Source organism: Emys orbicularis, chromosome 13, assembly GCF_028017835.1.
Source record: "Emys orbicularis isolate rEmyOrb1 chromosome 13, rEmyOrb1.hap1, whole genome shotgun sequence".
Taxonomy (NCBI): Eukaryota; Metazoa; Chordata; order Testudines; family Emydidae; genus Emys; species Emys orbicularis.
In genome coordinates this window covers 36,444,436-36,465,784 of record NC_088695.1, presented here as the reverse complement: position 1 = coordinate 36,465,784, position 21,349 = coordinate 36,444,436, and the positions used below count along the sequence as shown (strand labels likewise).

The following is a 21,349-nucleotide window of genomic DNA, read 5'->3' as shown; positions in this document are numbered from 1 at the left end:
AAGCCCACTTGGAAAGGAAAATACAGAACTACCCATGCTTACGGAAACAATCAATGCAGAGGGGCAGCGAATTGGGACCCAGGCAGAGCTACAGGAGTGCGAGTCAGCTCTGCTTGTTCTGGATAAGGTGCTTTTCTGCAGTCATTTGCTTTTATCACTACTGTTTAGCATCATCATTATTGTACAATGGAGCAGTTAAATGTGGGCTAATTGCCTTTTCTAATACTTGCTTGCCTCAACCTCCTCCCTAACAAGGTTTTCCTGCTTCTTATGCTTGAATTAAGCCGTGTACTGCATGTCTGAATAACAGTGCAAGCTCTGCAGGGCAGGAGCCTTGTTCTTGCATGTGCTTTGTAAAGCAATGTGTACACCTAGGGCATCCCATCAGCAAATAAGTTACCGGAATAAAATACATTCATGGAGCTAGTGTTCCAGCTGAGAGGGAATTACTGGAGTATGTATATGTCATCTTAGCTGTACCTCTCAAAAGTGCTGAACTACATGTGGAGATCTGGGGGGAACAAAGCAAACATGAAATAGCACAATGGACTAGATTAGTGCTGGTCTTGATGGGATGAGACAGGCTCCTCCAACTGTGATTGGAGTCCAGGCTACCACTAACCAGGTCCAATGAGTGTATCATGGACAGGCTACAGAGAGATGCTTGCACTTGTAAAACAGGAAAGGGCTGAAAGCTAAACTGGGCTGGTCATTTGTGCGGCTGAACTGTTATCTCAGTCACCCGAACAACCTTGGGTTTAACCTGAACGGCAAGAACAGGGAGAGTATTCTACAAACACTAAACCTTGGCATCCTGCTTGGAAGACTCAATCCTGTCCTCCTTCAGGGACTATCCCCACCCTGTAAAGAGTGCAGAGCCTCCAAAACCAATTGCCTGCTTATTTCACAGCATTCATCTCCCACTTAAAAAAAAAAAAAAACTCCTAGTGGATTTAATCTTTTAGTTTTGAGATCAAGACAAGGACACTTTTCTGAAGCCCCGTACAATTACTTTATTTAAAAGATTCTAGAGAATTTGACAGTTACCAGAAACTGCTTTCAGACAGATTTACAGGTCTTCAATAGGTTTGTGTGGCCAGTATGGATACTTCTCCTTGTCCAGTTTGGTTTCAGGGAAGACCTCATTCAAGTCCTCAACTGTCATCTGATCAAATGGAATCATGGTTTTGAACTTCTCAAGCTTGAAGTTGGAGGAGAGTCAAGAAAATGTTAAAGTCAGTTGTAAGCAAGAATTCAAATTAAACTAGATGTACAATTAGAAACTAAAACAAGGTTTCATACCAAGCTGCCTTAAACATGAAATTCACAGGGTAGAACCCATCAAACCTACCTGTTTCTCGTACTGGACAATACGGGATTTAGAGGCTTGTACATATTCAGCAGCACTCTTAGCCTGCAAGAGAACAAAGGATTTGGTGAGCACATTAATCCTAGATTGTTTACTGCAGTGAAGCTGTGACTTTCATCCTATTTCACTTTAGAGGGAGTCACCATTCTCATCTTCCCTCTTCATTAAAGAGACACTGACCTTAAAATAGCATCTGCTTTAAATAAAAACAGGTAAAAGTAATTTCAAGCCCTATACCTGCCCCTGATTCTCCTTGCAATTTTTGTGGGTTTACAATAACGGTTTGTTTTCTAATACAAGTTCTCTCTCCCCTGTTGCTATGTGAGATACAAGAGGGAAATTGACTAAGTGCATACTCAGTTTAATCATTTCTCCAAAGTGCTTTCAAAAGCACAAAAGAAACTGAAGAAATAGATCGTTTTGTTTACTATAACAGAAAGAAGTTATCTTAGGTGTTACTTGTAACAACTACTAAGTGATTTTGTTCCCCAAACCTGGAAAGATGGAGAGAGGTTTGAAGTTACCATTCCCTGTTGCACTGATCAGTTAGGAAGTGGATTCCACTCCTCCTTTTTTGAAGAGATTGAAGGGAGAGTCTGAAGTCAGGTAAACTCCCTAAGCCATAGGCTTCAGCCTCTGTGGCTAAGTGTTACAAAAATGTCACGTAAGCCGCTTTGTTCAAACTTGTTTGGAACAGCGGATTTACAAGACTCTAGTGATCTAGAAGTTTTTAGGCAAACACATTCTGTAACAGGAAGCCACAAGGAGCTCTTGAGGCTGATAAATTCTCAGGCTAAAGACAACATCAATGACCTGAGCAATGACCTGAGTGGAGTTTATGTTACACCCACCCTCCTCTTTCACACAGAGGATGAACCCATAGAATAGAAGTCCCACTATGCAATGCTCCATCTTGACCCCTGCAGTCTCCAAGAACGCCAACTCTACATTAAAAAGGAGTCAGGCCTATTTTATTAAACGTAGGTGCATCCTCTGGGCTGCTGACAAGAGGCCAATATGATCCTCAGTTGATCAGAGTTCGGCTGCCTTTGTCTTAAACTTGAAATTAGTGTATTACACCAGAAGAGCAAGCAGAACCGCAATCCAGTCCCAGACTCTAAATCCCCAAGTGTGGTCATGGATAGGTGGAGAGAACTATTCTTGCTCAAAAGCTGCCTATATGCACAAACCCAGACTTGCAGCTCTGCACCTCAGCACAAACCCACCAGCAGACTCCAAGTCAGAATTATTCTATACCTCCAGAAAGATCAAAGAGAAACCATGTGGCAGGGAAGAGATTTTAAAGACTTACAGCTTCCTGCTCCTGGGCATGTATCTTGTCTGTTTGTGTGTCCACAGGCTCAGGAACCTTTAGTGCATTGTACTGTAAATTCAAAAAATAAATTCTAAATGTGTTGCCTCTCAATTCCGTTAAAAGTCCTACATGCTCCCAGAGCTAATATTTCCCCAGTAGCCAGACTAGTGCTCTTTGGTCTCCCCAAAAACACTCTCGGACCCTTCCAAGTGAACTGGCTTCCTGCCGTAGGTCACCAATCAACTCAACTTGATGCCAGCTTCACAAATAGTGTTGGTTGGCTCTCATATGTACACAACTTACTCAGCACTACACTGTCACCAGGATGCTGGTAGTCTTGTACAGAGCCAAAACATGGTGCTGTATGGAAGCATTAACAATCTAATGCCAAAGGGTTACTATCTTGTCCCACAAACTAAGTCAAGTTATACAGATGAAAAAGAAGCTCCTGAATTCCTCTAAAGGTCAGTGGGTCCTTGTGGACTGAGCAGAGGGCCAGGAGCCAAGAACTGCTACGTTCTAATTCCAGCTCGGACACCAACCCCCTATGTCAGTGGTTCCCAAACTTTAACAACCCTTTCACTAAAATGTCAAGTCTCGCGAACCCCCTCCTAAAAATGAATATTTCCAAGGATCTTCTCCTTTACCGGAGTATAAATTATAAAAGCAGTGATCTTGGAAATATAAAATTTGTTTTTATGACATGCTTATTACACACTATTTATTATTAATTATTTAATTATCATTACAGTATTTTTATTACATTATGAAAATGGCAACACTCTTCCAAGATCTCACTTTCGTAGCTTGTATCACTTTGAATAAGCCTGTTATAAGACAAGGCTCCTATGTTTCATCAAGGAGTATCAGATGTGAAACAGCATGAAGGTATTTAAGAAGCCAACTCAAAGAGTTCCTCCTACACAAGATTCAGGTCTTGAGCAGTCCAGGCAAACAACGCACATTATAACAAAGCTTAAACTTGTTCTTCATAATAATTTTAAAAACAATACTAGCTGCCTATTTAATTTTAAAAACAGCAAAAAATATCCACTTCCCTTTTCATTTCTTATAAGGGGTCTTGAAGTTTAAATCTCCTCAGTGTGATAGATTTGCTTGCTTTCATCTGCTTAGCTCTTGGAAGTCCAGGGGCTCCAGGCTGCTGGCCCCATGCTGCCAGCGGTCCCTAGGGACAGCTCTGTCCGCCATTAGGGAATTTTTTCCCCGAGAACCCCCTGTAACATTTTGCGAACCCCCAGCGGTTCACGAACCCCAGTTTGGGAACCACTGCCCTATGTGATTCTGGGCAAGTCACTGGTTATTTGTCCAATGCCCATTTATAAGAAAAAAAAAAAAAAAGAAGTTAACATCCACTTCATGGGATTAGTCTTATTACCACACCACTTCGGGGAGTTAACAGTGCTTTTTACTTCCTGCCCTTCAATGGCAAGGGTTGAACGGATGTTAACTCTGTGCTCTCTGGGGAGAGACTGTTCCATTTCTCAAGCCATCACACCTCATTCAATAGTTTATTTGCAAAATTTTACTCCAGTAGGCTTCTGGGCCAGGCCTTGGCCACAGCCAAGGAGAACACAGCACAGCTCAGAATGCGATAGAGGTGTACAAAGGTGGCCTTTTCACTACTGGACCAGCTGCATGCAGGCAAGTATCAGAGCGTACATCACGCTGCTCTAAATTACGCAGACTACTAAAAGTCTCAAGAGGCTAATACAGCAGTTGGGAATCAGCAGAGAATAGGAAAGCTCTGACCATATACTCTTTTCCTCAGGCCACTTCTACACCTACAGCTGGGAAAACCTATACAGGCTGTAAGAGAAAAAGCATTAGCTTTAGAGGAGGGGGATCCTCCAGTGGCATAAAGTGACCCTTCCTGTTTTTAGTTATGCCAGCTTTTGTGCTAGCAGTGTGATGCAAAGCAGCTGCACACCACAGCACAGGATCTGGGCCAATACATCCTAATAATCTCACCTAGCAGCCTGCTAAAGGAAAAGTTCCCAGTTCTGTGTCTTGTGCATCAGATATGAGCAGCCTCCACTTGGATTTCAAAACAGCAACAATATCTAATTGAGGACGAGAATCTCACCTTCTTTTCAAACTCATCCACCATGCCAGCCTTAGCAACTGCAGTCTTGTAATAAACCCAATCAATAGCCGGGGGCTTTTCTGGCAAGGAGGTCAACCTGTACAGGTGGAGCAGAACAGTTGATAGAACAACCCCCAGTAATTTCAGAGAGCTCCCAGTTCCACACCAGGCAACTCTGCAGTATCCATTGCCCCACCCCATCATCAGGCCCCAGGGTAGCAACTACACTAATTTTAGTTGCCAATATTTTCACTTGTCATTAACACGGAAATGGCAATATTGCTTTTTTTTTTTGGTGGATGGGCAAGTACGATACTCTCAGTTTTTTCATCATGAACATGGTAGGAGCAGGCAAGGAGAGTTTGTGAATGGGGTGGTTAGTTTTCATTACAGTTTTGCAAGGCTGACAAAGGGTTTAAAAAACAAGACAGACAATAAGCAATGGCATTTTAGCTGTATCTACACTACAGAACCTGTGCTGGCACAGCCCCCAGTGTAGACAAAGGTTTTTGTCCCGCGTAGGAACACCACCTCCCTCAGCCATGCTAGCAATGCTGACAAAAGGCCCTTCTGTCAGCATATCTGTATCTACACTGAGGGTTTTGTCAGCCTAACTATGTCACTAGGGGGTGTATATTTTTCACACGCCCGACCGACATAGCAATGCAGGTATAAATTGTAAGTGAAGGCCAAATCTTAGCTGCATGTCAAACAACATCTGCATCTAGCAATAGCAAAGCTAACGTCCAATAGGATTCACTATTTTTTATAGCAAGATTTGGCAACAAGTCAAACATTTTTTAAAAGACTTTTTTGATCAGCCCAAATGTAACCTCTCTCAGGACTCCCACTAACATTATAGCCACTGTAGCACTATGGAGAAGATCAAGAGAAAGCAGAATTTGGCTGTAAAAAAAAAATAAATAAATAAAATAAAAAATAGCAGGCTTCATCGTGAAGAATTAAGAATTATTTTAACATCCTTATGGCAGGCACACAGTTATGAGAATAGCACTTCAAACTATTCTTACATTGGTTTACACATGGACTGCCAGTGCTGAATTGCTAATGCCACCGTCTTCTCGCCAGAGCAACCTTTTCACACTGAAATATACTCACTTGGCTGAAAGAGCATCGCTGCGTGTTTTCAGGGCATTAAACATAGCTTTCTGATTGGGAGGCACTCTCTCTACAAATGCCATCCAGTCAATCGCTTTCAGAGCAGCTCTGCGACCTGCCATTTTTGTGTTCTAGAAAAATAAAACAGCAAAGAAACTTAAATTTGAAGAGGAATCTAGAAGAACAGGCAAGTTTATTTTCATCAGTGTAAAAGTCTGGGTATTTCATCAACTGAAACATCACTTCAGCTATCTCTTTGCTGCAATTGCACTCACTCTATTGACTCCCACCAAGAGTAATGCTCATAACAACACTTCACATGTCTTATGTTGCTGAGAAGAGAGAAACACTTTTTACAAGCAATAATTGAGCACCACAATACTTCGCTTTGCTAGATAAGATATACAGAGTTCATTTCAACAGGACTCAAATGCAGTCATTCCTGGGGTGGAACATGGCAACACTATGAAACTATTTAAGACAAAGTAAAGGCTACTCTACCTAGTTACTGGAATTATAATAACCAATGTGTGGTTACTGAGCCACAGAGTCAGGCTCCAGATATCACCCTGCTCTCGCTACGGGAACTTTGATTGTCACCACTGATCACTACATTGATTTAACAGAATTATCAGACAGATTAAGGGCTGGAAGGGGCCACGACAGACCATCAAGTCCAGCCCCCTCTCACCTGAAAGGCAGCACCACAAAGCCACTTCTAACGCCAAGCGGGGACATCATCGGAGGTTTGACTCAGAGGAGAAAGTGCTCCTCAACTCACCCCCCCTCCTCCAAGCACGAGTCCCCATAACCCGGCATAGCTCGGGGGAGGTGACAGGATCCGAGCACCGGCTGCGCCCGCTCCCCTCCCCAGGCAAGGCCAGCCGGACACACCGCCCTGCTATGCAGAGTCCCCCCACCCCAGACACGCAGCGCCGCCCGCGCCGGAGTCTTCACCCCAACCCAAACCACCCGGGTTGGTCTCACCTTCAGCGACCGCCACCACCCTGCTGCTAGGCACCCTCCGGAAACCCGGTCCGACGCCAACCAATCATAGCCCGGTGCCCCCGGAAGGACTCACTCGCACTCGCCTCCCACCCCCTTAGACAACCCGGAAATGATTCTCAACGGCTCTTTTAACACCAATATAACTTCAAAAAAATCTTCCCCTCCCTTTTACTCTTCATTTCAACCGCCAGCCTCCAAAATTCCGAGTTTTCCAGGGGCATGTCCCCTCCTCACTTCCGGTTGCTCCGGAACTAATATTCCGCTCTTCCTCAGGGGTTGTCTATTATATTATATTGTATTCCTGTGTTTTTCTTTACCGCCTTGCGCCTGGGGATCCCCCCCTTAACACAGCCATTGGTTTGTGTGCGTCGCGTGAGGATTTTGGTATGACTGGGAGGCCGCTGGTGACCCGGAAGTCAAGTCCGGCTCTTCCTGGGAGGAGGGGAACAGTTGTGAGGGAAGCGATGGCTGCCGGGCGCCGGACCCAGCTCTCCCCCCAGCGCTGAGCGAGGGTGGCCGCCCTCGCCTGGGACTCCCCACGAAGTCACGGTCCAGGATGGCGGAGCTGATGGCGGCGGGGGATGGGCCGCCCCGGGGCCGTACGCCCAGCCCGGTACTGGGGAGCATCCCCGTTCCTCCCGGGCCGCCGAGCCCCCGCCTGGCCGGGCCTGCCTGTTCCGGAGGGGGGCTGTCCCCGCGTAGCTCCGAGCCGCCCGTCGCGGACAGGCCTGGCTCCGGCTCCAAGTGGGTCCGGCTCAATGTGGGCGGCACATACTTCGTGAGCACCCGGCAGACCCTGTGTCGGGAGCCCAAGTCCTTCCTGTGCCGCCTCTGCTGCCAGGACGGGCCCGAGCTGGGCTCGGACAAGGTGAGGGGCTGCGCGGGGCGGGCAACGGGCGCCATATGAACCCCCGACGCCGTGCAAACTCCTATGGAGACCACAATCCCGATCGCACCCTCACGGAAGCTTCATCCCTTCCCCCCGAACTGACTAACCTGCCCCCCGCTAGAGATACAGAGCGGTCAGTGTCCCCCCCCTTCCGCCAGGAAATAGCAGGACTGCAGCGTCCACATACACACGCAACCACACTTAAGCCGTGTTAGTCATAACCACCACCCCAAAATAGCGGGGGGCAGCGTGTCCCTACAGTCTCTAACGCCCCCTCCAGTCACAGCAGGCTCCTCTCGCGCACACACCAATCTAGGCTTTGGGCTACTTCTGCTGTGGGGAGGGGACCCAGTTCAGCTCAGACAACTTGAGGGGGTTGAAGCTGTGGGCATTTATTCACCCAGCATAAACACCAACCGTACCCCTCTCATCCAGATCATCTGCTGTGTGCATAAATCTTTCCTCTGCTACATCTGCTGTCATAAAAGGAGCTAGACAAACAATCTCTTACCCTCCCCCATACTCTTCCACTACAGCTATACCCACATCACAACACTAACTACCAGCTTTGTTTCCCACACCCATGTGTACTCAACACCCGTAAGTGTATCACATGCCCCCAAATCCTTTAGGCTGCACCTAAACAATGACTTATTTATGAGGACTAATGAGTTTGGGGAAGTCCTCATCACTTATAAAACACTTGTCTGTTCTCTAGATCTAAGTATTTAGTAACTTTTCTCAGCCTAGGAATATATTTGTCATTTCTCCTTTTCTTTATATTCTTCTGTGGTTTGCTTTATTACTTACTAAGTGTATTAATATATGCTGTTTACTTTGGTCTGCGGCTTTGAGAACTCAGATTTCAACCTCCTACCCCTACTGGGAATTTCACAAATAAATCAATATGTTGGTAACTACAATCTTTCTTTTCTAGAATATTCTTTATATAATTATCACAAAACACTTCACTGAGAGATCAGATACAGAATTGAATAAACACTCCTTCCTCCCAACTACAAGATTAATCAGGAGTTAAAATTCCTACCTGTCAAATAATCTGTTTAAGGTATTTATAATAGTTCCCATTACCTTAGTATCTCAGTACAGAGTAAGAAGGGGTTCAGAAAAAAAACATTTATTCTGCTGTAAAGCAGACTGCCCCAATCTCAGTAGCACCTAATTTGCTCAATGAACAAAATAAGCTGAACCATTCTGTGGTGTTTAAAAACAGCACTGTGACCTACTTGTAATGATCATGAATGCTTGCTGCGTCAAAGTATTTCTAAAAGGTCTGTGTTGTTCTGTGTCAACACATTAAACTTGGTTCATAGAATCATAGACTATCAGGGTTGGACGGGACCTCAGGAGGTCATCTAGTCCAACCCCCTGCTCAAAGCAGGGCCAATCCCCAACTAAATCATGTGTGGGAAAGAAATGTGTTTTCTTTCACCTATTAATTGTTGATAATCTTACCATGTTGTGCACTGTGAAAGGCTCTACATAGATCTAACTTGTTATTGCAATGTTGATTTTAAGAAGTGAAAAAATAAGGAGGTGCGCTAAGTGTCTGATGCATAGTTTAGAAATCAACATGTTGTCTAGAGGAGATGTAAACCATTAATAATTTGCAATGAGGCCTGGGTTATGTGTGTCTTATTTTTCTTTAATTTCCTCAGAAGCATTATTTTGTTTTCTGATTGAACAAGTCACAGAAACAAAAAGCAGACTGACATAAAAAGACTGCAGTTTTTGTAGGAGCAATAACATTTGTCCCTGTTGTCACAGTGCTGAGTGAGTGCTACTGTGACCTACATTTTTGTTTATTTTGATTTATAGGAAAAAGCACTTGTCCCTTAAGGTGCCTAGGTTTCGGGTCTGCCTGCATGGATCCAGTTATAGGATTTGGGGCTTAGTTCATAAACAGTCAAATATTTTTAAAATTTCAATAACAATAAATATTGGAATCACCAAGACAAACACTTTACCTTATTGTAACCCTCCCCCCAACCCTAATTGTTTATTGCTGTCCATTATCACATTGTCTAAATATTGGGCCCACTCCAGCAAATACTCATAAGAGTAGGCCCCATTGACTCCTTTGAGATAGAGTTCGCAAGATTATGTTCTAAAGTTTTAATATATTCAGGTCACGGACTATCTTATTTGTCTGTAAAATACTGTAGAAATATTATTTATTTCTAAACCTCATCAGTAGCATTTGGTGCTTTAGGAGCAGATATTTGTGCTAGTAGTCGCATCTAAGAGATGAATTGGTACATAGAGACACTCTGAATCCAGCATGGTATATAAAGATAGAGATTTGAAATAAAGATTAACAAGGACTGTATCTATGGAAATATGATTTAGAGAGAAATGAGTAAAATGTGAAAGCTGTATCTTAAGTGATAAGCTGAGATTTGGACTATGTGCAAGGAAGTTTTGTTCTAAAGATGCATTTTATGGAACAAGAGCCATTTCAATGTAGTTACATTTTAGAGCTGACGCTAATTTGCATTGTGGAGATTGCCTGATTCCCAAAGGGTCCTTTGGCCTTGGTGTAATTTTCAGATAAATAAAAAGGAGTTTAGGAGTTTGCCATTTATATAAACAGAAGGTTATTTTAAAAAAAAAAAATTGGAGTTGCCTCTTCTTTTTACATGAAAGAAAACCCAATTCCTGTGATCAGGATGATCTGTTTCATGCTATTGCTCCCACACACCAACTTCTCTGGTTCACTTTAACCATCCCTTTAACAGGTACTCATGCTGGATCAGAAGTTGCAGAAAGAAAATTAGGGTAGACAGGCTCACTTGCCACATTCCGACCTTCCCCACCCCAAACACTACTCAACATTGCAAACATAGGCCTGTCTACGCTACAGAAATTTTGCAAAGTTTTCTCATCATTGTTAACACCAATACAGCTTCAGGAGGGGTTAGTAATTTTAGGAGTCCCAGTGTAGAGAGGCATCTAGCTTGACTCCCATGTGTGTTTCACAGGATGAGACAGGGGCATATCTCATCGACAGGGATCCCACTTATTTTGGGCCGATCCTGAACTACCTCCGACATGGAAAACTCATAATAAACAAGGAGCTGGCAGAAGAAGGTAAGAAATATTTATTGCAGAGCAAACAACTGTAAACGCCCCATTGGCACGGTTTGACTTGCCAGTCATTACTTAGAGCTAGTCTGGGTGTGGAGGCTTCCTAATGCATTAACATGGTGCCTTGTGTGTCAGCTCCATTTTGCAATAATGCGGTTTTCTTTTAGATTCCCACAAAGACGCTCATGAATAATATGAAGCCGATATATACTGGAAGCAGAGACTTCTAGATCATAATGCAGGCTATCCTTGCTATGCTCAACTCATTGGCTTTGAACAGCAAATTGTACTTTTTGAGAGAGGAGACATTGTCTAAGAATGATCTGTTCTCTTTTCAAAAACTGCAGTCCTGTATATCCAGAGACATAAATGGCCTTTTTGTAATATGCTGAGATGATGAAATAGATTGATCTGAGATGGCTAAAACTATTTTGCCAAAAGCCTCCAATAAAAGAGCAGAATTTCCCTATTACAGCCTGGTGGGTTTCTATAATCCTAGAGAAGGGGGAGTATGCCTCTGTTAGATGATATATGCTTTCACATAAGGAGGCTATGACCATCTGAGTAGAGCATTTTCTTAGACTCAGATCAATACCACCATCCATTCTGCATCCATTTATTGTACCACATACAGGCTTAGATTGCAAATATAAAGTTAACTACAAATTGATACAGTGCACTGCATCCTTTTGATAAAGTTGTCCTTATTCTGTTTTCTGTTGACTAACAGAATTTCTTCCTCTGCTTTTGGATTTTTGTAGGGGTACTGGAAGAAGCCGAGTTTTACAATATTGCATCCCTGGTGCGTCTGGTGAAGGAGCGGATACGGGACAATGAGAACAGAACCTCTCAAGTAATGCATCTTAAAACTTAAGTAGAAAAACCTCAGTCATCAGGATTCAGTCATTTATAAAGGTGTGACAGAGGGACAGTGTGCTGCAGGGTGAGACACGTGACAGCAGACTTGGTGTCTAGTCTCTCAAGTAGTTGGATGTCCCTACTTTCTGATGGATCCGACATGATTGAGAGCACGCATCCTTCATGGTTACTGGCACAGGCTCTCAAATCTGCTCCCCGATATTTGCAGGTAGAGGTCAGGAGCAATTGAATTGAAGGGGGCTGGAAATGGGGTCAGTTGAAACAAGGCGTGAAAAAAAGGCAATAGCTGGGACTTTGAGATCCAAAAAGCAGATTAGCTAGCTGACCTACTAAAAGATCTTATGAGTACGTGGGCCATGCATCCCATTTAGAGAATGGGAGTTGCTTTAATATGTTTTATTAAATTTGCAATTAATAAAAGTGCAGTGATACTATTTTGGCAGAAAACGTTAGGTTGCATAAACAGTTTGTGTGAGTGCCCAGTGTAGTCTATTTCCCTTTCCTTGGTGTGGGACGTTACTAGAATTGTGGGTCGTGCTTTCCCTAAAGTCAACCCTAAGAAAGGGAACTTGGGTGATTTTCTCTCACATTATATTTACAAAATGAGATCTACGGACATGCTTTTCTTGTCCTTCCCAGACAATTTTAATATTTCCATCAAATATAAGCCTTCTCAGAACAGCATCTTCTCTCAGTATTTCTTTATTGCAATTCTTTTTGCTGCTGCTGAACTGTTGTTTTTAATTTGTAGAATCAATACTAGACGAGTAAAATTTTCAAAACACACCTGGAGGACTTGGGCTCCTATCATTTACATGCTTTTGACAATGTCACCTCAAAATCCTCACTACCCTCACCAGGAAAAAAAAATTCAACTATATAATGTAGACTAGTTTGGGAAAGTCTATGCAACTCAGTCTTCCTCTTCTATTATAATCCTCAAGGCACAAAATAGATCAGGTTTCCCTACAAGAAGACACTAAAGCCTCAGCTGTATTTCTTTGTCTGAAAGCAAACACCGCTAAGCCAACTCCCTCTCCTGATTTTAAAATTCCTGCTTTTTGTTTTTTTTCCCCTTGGTGCTTTAGGGACCCGTGAAACATGTGTACAGAGTCCTGCAGTGCCAAGAGGAAGAGCTCACACAGATGGTGTCCACTATGTCTGATGGATGGAAATTTGAACAGGTACTGTTGCCAATGATTGCCATTCCTATATCCAAAGAAAGGGATCCCCCTGTGGGAACAGCATATGGAATGAGTTTATAGGTCTGTTTAACTACTCCCTCACGACTCCTTCCTGCTGGCGGCGGGGAGTCTGTATCCAGAATCAGCCCACCTTATATGGAATAACTGGCAGGGGAACAACAGTAGCTTACTGAACCCATAACCATAAATAAATAATGTTCCCTTGAGATCTTTTGTATCCTTGTCGGACTCTTAAGAAATTCTTCTCTCCTCCCACATTTTCCTGGCCCCACTGTGGAGCTTTTATCCAAGGAGAATGATGGGATCCAGGAGAAGTGAAAACTACTTTCTTCAGAGCCCAGCAGCACAACCCCTTCACAGAGAAGTGTTGAGTGACATGAGAAATACCTTGCCCTGCAAATGTGAAAGATGCTGCATTTACAACACAAGTTTGCTTGGCCATGTTTCAAGGGAGTTGCCGAGGGCATAAATCAGCCCCAACTTTGGTATCAGAAATCACAAACAGTTCTCTTGTGTGGATATACAAAGAACTTAAGCCACCAAGCTGGTCTATAGATCATGACAGTTCCTGAACTGTAGCTAGGGTGACCAGACGTCCCGATAAAATCGGAACCGTCCCGATATTTAGGTGTTTGTCCCGCGTCCCGATCGATCTTCGGTTGGGACGCTGCACTCCGCCTTTTTTTTTTTCCCCCCTCCTCCGGCAGGACTCGCTGTTCTCAGCTTTTTTTTTTTTTTTTTTTTTCCCCTCTGACTGCCGGCAGCACTCAGCTGTTCTTGGTTGGTTTTCCCGCCCCCCTCCTGAAAACCAGAGGCTGAAGGTATGCATACCTAAGGGAGGGTGCATAATCTCCTCTGACTGCCCGCAGCACTCGGCTGTTCTCGGCTCCCTCCCCCGCCCCGACTGCCGGCAGCACTGGGCCACAGTAGGGAATTGGGAGAGGGAGCTGTTTGTGTCGTTACACAGGCAGCACTCGGTTTTTGGGTTTTTTTGCTCCGCCAGTGACCCCCCCCTTGTGTCCCGATATTTTCTTCCTGTCATCTGGTCACCCTAACTGTAGCTGAGATAGATCTGCAATATCTGTTTGCAATGAAATATGAGGACACCGAATGGCTCATAGGACTAATAGGATAGAGCCTTCACTTCTAGATCTATTCAAATCCAGCCCAGTTTAGTAGTGACCAAAAGCTGTGACTGTCTGCTAGCTGTGCAGTCACCAATGTGATATCAATGTGATGGTTCAGTGTCCATTTTCCAATGGACAAGTGTCCATATCCAGGGGCGGCTCCAGGCACCAGCGCAGCAAGCGCGTGCCTGGGACGGCAAGCCGCGGGGGGCGGCCTGTCGGTCCCTGTGAGGGTGGCAGTCAGGCAGCCTTTGGCGGCATGCCTGCGGGAGGTCCACCGGTCCCGCAGCGGGGACACCAAAGGCGGAGCACCGGCGGACCTCCCGCAGGCATGCCGCCGAATCGGCGTGACCAGCGGACCGCCCGTGGGCGCGCTGCCGAAAGCCGCCTGACTGCCGTGCTTGGGGCGGCAAAACACAGAGCCGCCCCTGTCCAGATCACATTTGGCACTATTTACTCTTTGTTAGCAGTCTTAACACAGACACCAAGCATTGACCAGGGTGAGGAATTCAATTCCCTTGTCATCCCGACAGGTTCTCTCTCTATGGCTATAACTATGCTATGAGCTAGGGCTGCGATTCCTTGGCTCATATACACGTACTCCACTAGCTCAATGAGAGCTAGTGCGAGTATAAATAGCAGTGTAGCTGAGGTAGGGAAGATAGCTGCTAAATATCTTTCCTAACTAACATGGATTCTGTGTATCCACAGTGACTTGTGGTCTGAAGTGCAGCTGTTTATGTTCATTATAGTTTAGACAGTCAAGTGGTAAAATACAAAGGGAAAACAGTCCATTGACATCCTAAAACCAAGTCTTTTGTCCTCAGTGAATCAATGCAACCATTAAAGCTCATTCATTGTACAAGCCATTTCCATTATTACAGCTTGGCTAATCCTCCTTCAGACCCACAGAACAATGGATATGATTATTATACTCAGGGGACAGGGAGCCGCATCTATCCCTTGTTATAAGTGTGAGGTTCTCTTTTCTAAAATCCTTTGTGCAGAACTAGTGTGTCCATTAAAATACACACGAGATTCATACTGTTTTTCTTCAGGATGTAAAATCCAAGGCTAGTCTGAAGAGCAGGGCTGAGAAATACAAATTACCGCTATGCTGTTTACTCCAGGCTGTCACTTTAATGTAATCATTATAAAAGAATTGTGCTAGTTTGCCAGGTGTCCTTTAGTTATTGGAATATGCTGTCCTACCTTTGTGACAAATAAATTGCCTGTCCAGTGTTTCTGCATCCAAAAGTCAGAAGCTGTATTCCTAGAATTTCGTTAAACAAGTGTATCGTCTGGACTGAGTGACTCCTTCTGTAGAGCCCACATTGCCTGGCATATCCATTCTCTGAAGTATTTGGCTAAGGTTTAACATTTTGTATTGCAAAGTGTGATCAATATTTTCAATGTTTTCATTAATTGGAAAATGCATCACAGCTTTCCATGTTACCCTTTCAGTCAATTTTCCCTGAGTTCAGCCACCACCAGGGGGCTCTGTAGCACTTCCAGTCATGGACCAAGAATATGCATACTATTTGACAGGAAAGCTTATAACACAAGTTAATACCCCAGAGATTTTTGTCCTGTTGAAACTTTAGGTCTGACTGGGTTCAACCAGCCACACACAAAGCGATAACAAGGACAGAGCAAAGTCCATTGGCTATTGCTGCATTAATCCTTACATCCTCTTGGTTATTTTCCTGTTCTTCAGCTAATCAGCATTGGATCTTCCTATAACTATGGAAATGAGGACCAGGCAGAATTCCTCTGTGTCGTCTCAAGGGAGCTCAATAACTCTACTAATGGCATTGTCATCGAACCTAGTGAGAAGGCAAAGGTGAGGAGCCTGGTTAAGAGAGTGGTCTTTAAATGTTCCCGTACACAGAAAAGAAATTCCTCTATGCTCTAATGATGCCATGAGGTTGATAGTAGTAATTCCTTGCACACGCTTATTCTCTTTCACTCTTCCCTCCGCTCCCACATCCTCCAGTAAGATTTGCAGTTTTACTAGATGACATTACAGCAAATCTATCCAGATCCAAAGCTCTTCATACATTTCACATTGAGCCATAGCTATACGGGAAAGAGATGAACTTTTTTTTTTTTAAGTGTAAAAAGGAGGGAAGAAGGGGTTAGCACAACTAGGAAGATTGAAGCAGATCACATTTCCTAGCTGACAGCCATTGCAGGGAGTAAAGGAGGTTGTTCGTTTGTTTTCCTTTGATCAACCTTTGATCAGGATCTGAAAAATATGAAACTATCCTTCTGAACTTCCTACGTGCAACTGACCCATCTCTAGAAGAGGCTTTATCATCTCTTATCTCCAGTTTTTCTAAAGGTTCTGAGGGAGGCTTATAGGTTTAGTGGTCTTGACTATAGACCTTGGAACTAGTCACTCCACTCCTAGCTCTGCCATACACGCTCTGTGGCCTTGGGCAGGTCATATAATCCAACTGTAAAATGGTTATAATGCTTACCTCACAGAGGTGACTAGAATTAGCGTCTTAACATTTGTGAAGTACAATATTATACTTTTTAAAAATCCTTCTACAGTTCATGCTGTTGAATCTGAGTGGGTGAGGTATCTGGGTAGAAAAATGGAAAGAATTGCATTATGGACCAAGACTATGTATCTTTAAACATGCACAGATCTCACAGCCTCAAACAATAAATGTTATGACCAAAAGCCAAGTGTTTTTAGCACAGGCCTGTTATGCCTTGCGGTGACCAAAAGCCAAGTGTTTTTAGCACAGACCTGTCTTTTCCAAGGAAATCAGTCATTCATAAAAGTTATATAAAAACCAGCGGCCAGTCCTGATGATTCTTTGTACATTCCCCTCCTCCATCAATTTTTCCTTCCCCTATTGACACTAATAGCATTTTTTGAAACATGAGAACTAATATCCAAATTTGTCCAAGTTCAACCTTTATTATACCGGTCCTTCTCTTTTCAGATTCTTCAGGAGCGAGGATCCCGGATGTGATCCACGTGTCTGGTTCTGTTATACTCCGAGATGTCAAAAGGGCAATCTAGCTGGGCAGAGCGTTTCTTCGCAGTTCAGCCTTGCTCTTGTACAGTAACCGAGCTAACGCAAAGCAAAGCTGAGCCTGTCCTGCCAACAGAGAATAATTCTGGTCAAAACCAAAGGCTTCCCCCTAATCCCAGGAAACAAAGGAAAGAAGAGACTCTTCCAGTCGGATAGTCCCTTTTTCAAATGTTTGTTTTTGTTTTCTTGGCCGGCGCTGTATTGAATTTTTCCAACAATGGCTGGGCCGGATTCCCAGTCAGAGCCTTTGGGAGGGTTGCTCAGGTCCATGAGCCCGTGTAGTCAGCCCAACCTCCAGTGGGATGGAGTAGGTGAAAGAGGATTTGTATTAGAGCTGTGCCATTTTGTGTGCCCAGGTTTATCAAGTAGAAAACTTGTAGATACCCTGCAGCGTTCCTCCCCACCAGTTGGCCCCACACAAATCAGATGAAAAGGGTTTAGAAATGAGTGACAAAAACAAGAACTGTCTTTTTTTTAATACTGAAACTTTTTTCATTCTTGCTTTGTATTTGTTACTTGTCAGGTTCCTGAGAGCCGAGTTCGATACAAAATAATCCTAGTGGGGAGAGCAGTTGTGTTTCTGTCTAATGTGGGCCTTGGGAGGGGTCTACTGCTGGCACTATTATATATGGGCTCTTGGCATATCCCAAAGCCCATTGCTCTTCATGCATTTTTAAAAATCGACATTGGCCCATGCTAGTGACAGAGTAAATGGTTCTGTCCTTTATTCTCTCCAGGTTGGATGAGAGTGGTGACAGGGATCCTGTCCCACTTCCCCTCCAGTCCCTTGCCACAGCTCTATCTTAGCCTGGCATGATGTTATTTGATTTACCCAGGTTAGGGACTTGTTGCTGCCACGTTCAGCTTTGCCTTGTTTGTCTCCAGCAGCATGGACTCCCTTGATCTCCTGCTGTCTTCTCCCAGCACGAGGAGTTAGGGGAGGCTTTATTTTGTACTGTAGCAAGCAGGTAGGTTTGTTTTAAATCCATCAGATAGTTTGGGGAGGAGAGCCCCTATTTACATATGGCAATTCCACATCTGCAGCCTGCTCATTACCCCACCTTCAGTAGGTCAGCCCGAAGTACCAAGGGGCATTGCAGAGACTTTGGGGGGCTTGGTGAAAGTTGCCAAAGTGTTGTAATGTTTCTTGTCCAAAGTGACGTGTCGACTTTTGTGACTTTTTTTTGAATGCCTTGAATGGACGTGCAAATGTTCGTTTGTGCCTCTCTTTAATTCTAATCTTAGCCAAACTGGACTCACTGGTCCCTTCAACGAATTGGTGCCACCCCTAAGCAGTGACATGTCCCTACTATCTGGTAAATGGAATTTCGTAGGAATTTGCTGCATGTTTTTCCCTTCGTCCTGGCTTTGTCCTTTGTAGCCCAGTGCCGTGGCACCTGGGCTTTTGAGTCGAGTCCCAAACTGCCATTGAACCAAAGTTCCAGGTACACTGGAATTCACTGGCATTGGCAAGGCCATAGTGGATGGGCCTGGAGTAGGCCATGAGCACAGAATTCCTTGTTTGGATTGATGAATGTGGGATTCCCCCTGAAGGAATTGGGCTCACTGTGGTCTTGTCAGTGTTTTGTGCATAGGGAAGTTCCCTATCCTGTCTCCTTGTTGACTTGGGGCAGAGGGCAGCGACCAGTGGTTTCTGAGGGTATGGATGACCTTTTCAATGAACAAGGTGCAGTAAAGAAATTCAGAGGGATACCCCACACACACACACTCTCCAGTCCAGCTTTTCCCCACACTGCTGTCAGCATACCTCCTCCAGTGGGGTCTTCACCTCTTTCTCAGGAAGGAGGGTTGATTATCTTGTAGTAGCTAGTCTTGATAACAGACTGTGCCAAATGTCTGAACTCACATTGTGTCAGTTTTGGGCTGCTGAAATTCAGTTGGTGTGGCACCATACTCAATAATCCAGCTTTCGTACTCCCCCAATCTTCCCTGTCTGTCATGTGATGAAATGGTGTGGGTGTGATTGGACTGGATGCCTTGGCTGGGCCCAAATAACACTGTGATGTGTACATATAGCTCTTATCTATGGGTATCTTGTAGCCCCAGCCATTGTCAGTTTGTGGTCACAACTGAGAAATAAAAAAAATGCATATATGCAGTTTAGCAGCATAAAAGCCACATATCACACTAGCCTTCACATCACCATCTCTCTTTTCCTCCCAGGGAGAAGGGGAAGTTGGGAATTAGTCAAGAAAGATCAGAGTAACGATAACAGGCGTAACTTAGCTGCCCTGTCAGACACAGTCAATACAAGCCCAACTGACTTGCTGTTCAGGCTGGTGGGCACGAAGCAGTGCTAGGTTTGCTTGGAGGGCGATGTTTTAATCCAGTACAATTTGAGTTGACAGAATGATACCTCATTGCTTTTTTTGGGTCATCAAAAACACCATGCCTCATGAAGCCCATTTGAGGAGTGCCTGCTGTCAGAATAGCAGTTTGAAAAATACTACCGCCCTACCTTCTCCACACCAGAGGGAACGGCTCCAGTAAAACAAACCAGAAGAAGAACCTGGTAGTTACAACAGGCTGAGACCAGTTCAGTGTGTCCTGTATAAATTGCAATGGATTGAACATTTCTGCCAGATACCTGGGGAACAGACTATAAAAGTTAAATCCTGTTATCTCCCCAACTTCCCCCTCCAATGAGAATTGTTGGAGCTGGTCAGTGGATTTAATGCCCCCACTGGAACCCAATTGCCTTTTCTTCTTCTTAAAATCCAATAGAATGAGTTATCTTGTAGAAAATGATTCCTGTCATTTACATCCTCACTGGATCTCAAGTTCTTTGGTGATAAGAAGGGTCTGTTCTAGTCTTCTGGAAGGCTATGGACTCCTGTAGGTACAAAGACTTGCAGTCCATCAATAGCAGGATGCTTTCCCAGATCACCTAGCTGGGAGTTTCTCCTCTTTACTGTCTGTGATAGGTCACCTTTAGCCCTGTGAAAGTCTGAAGAACTGGTCTCGCTTGGTCTCCACATTCCATACTAGTTGCATCACTGCACTGCTGGAGATGGGGCTTTTCGTTCCATTTCCTTTAGCTCAGTCGCAACTATCTCCTCAAACTAAAACGGGGGGGAGAAAATCACATCAAATCAGTCCTGTTGACCCTAGAGGGTAGTATATTTTGGTGAGTGGGAGGGGGGAAGCAGTGGGAGGAGGTCTGATAGATAGCTGTGGGGTTTTGTATCTCTTGGGAAGGTTCACTTTAAAGCATTAGCACTGGGAACTGATAGCGAGTTTTATCTAATTTCCCAGTGGCCTAAATTGTTCCATTATGGGGAGACTGGAATTAACCTTCTCTGAAAGTGTCTTTGTTTCTGCACATTTTTAAATCAATCTTCTCAGGGGTGACTGAGTGGTCCGAGGGGAAGTGGGGGGGGGGGTTAGCCACAGGGGTGGGGGCACAGCTCCTCAGACCTCTGCAGCTTGGCCATGGGCTCCTCACCCTCAGGTTTTGCCTGCAAACCCAGAGGTTTTGTACAGTTTGTCACATGTCAGTGCCCTTTGCTACTGTTTTTCTTTGTTTATTAAATGTGTTTGAATAATGATTCAGATGCTGTGATTAATTTTTTTTCAATAAAGATTCTGAAATGGGTTGGAAGTTTGAACTAATGTCCTGCTGCTTTGTTTGTTGTGACTTTTCAACGGGGTTGTCGTCTTTTCATATAACTTTTTGAACACCTGTTTTACTCCACTGCCTAACACACACTTGGAAGGAAGGATGCTTTGGTGCAAACTCACAGTACACAACTGTAAAGATTACAAGGTAAAAAGCAAAGGGGAAGAATGATAAATAAAACCCTCAAACACCACCACCTCTGTACATCACGAAGCACAAAAGACAGAAAACACTCTTCCCCCCCATGAAGTGGTGATCTGCAAGTGTCCATTTGGAAAGAGATTGTCCGGTAGTGTTTAACAGTAAAAATGGTTTTCATTATTTCTAGAAGGTATTTTAAATAGTTATTACATTACCCCAATCATAATGCACCCAGCATTTTCCTTATTTGTCTCTTAAGCAAGATTGATGGATTAGCAGAGATTCACTTTGTTTCCTATTTACAGGGATTAATTTTCAGAAAGGCTTGAAACACAGAAGCACCAACAGATGGACAATTGGAGGGGGGAGAGAGCAGGGAAAGAACTAAATAA

The 21,349-nt window shown here is 44.1% G+C and overlaps 2 protein-coding genes across 2 annotated transcripts; one reads left to right on the top strand and one right to left on the bottom strand.

The window, feature by feature from the left end:
• Positions 1-997: 997 nt before the first annotated feature.
• ATP5PD (ATP synthase peripheral stalk subunit d) lies at positions 998-6,963 on the bottom strand. Its single transcript, XM_065415343.1, has 6 exons — positions 6,895-6,963; positions 5,908-6,038; positions 4,789-4,885; positions 2,682-2,753; positions 1,352-1,414; positions 998-1,201 (listed from the first exon to the last, which is right to left on the bottom strand). Exons 2-6 carry the CDS (start codon positions 6,027-6,029, stop codon positions 1,070-1,072), a joined length of 486 nt encoding a protein of 161 aa, XP_065271415.1. The 5' UTR covers positions 6,030-6,038; positions 6,895-6,963; the 3' UTR covers positions 998-1,069.
• Positions 6,964-7,369: 406 nt separating this feature from the next.
• KCTD2 (potassium channel tetramerization domain containing 2) lies at positions 7,370-20,799 on the top strand. Its single transcript, XM_065415342.1, has 6 exons — positions 7,370-7,783; positions 10,807-10,915; positions 11,674-11,765; positions 12,880-12,975; positions 15,841-15,966; positions 17,084-20,799. The coding sequence occupies exons 1-6, from the start codon at positions 7,472-7,474 to the stop codon at positions 17,111-17,113; spliced, it is 765 nt and encodes a 254-aa protein (XP_065271414.1). The 5' UTR covers positions 7,370-7,471; the 3' UTR covers positions 17,114-20,799.
• The last annotated feature ends 550 nt before the right edge of the window (positions 20,800-21,349 follow it).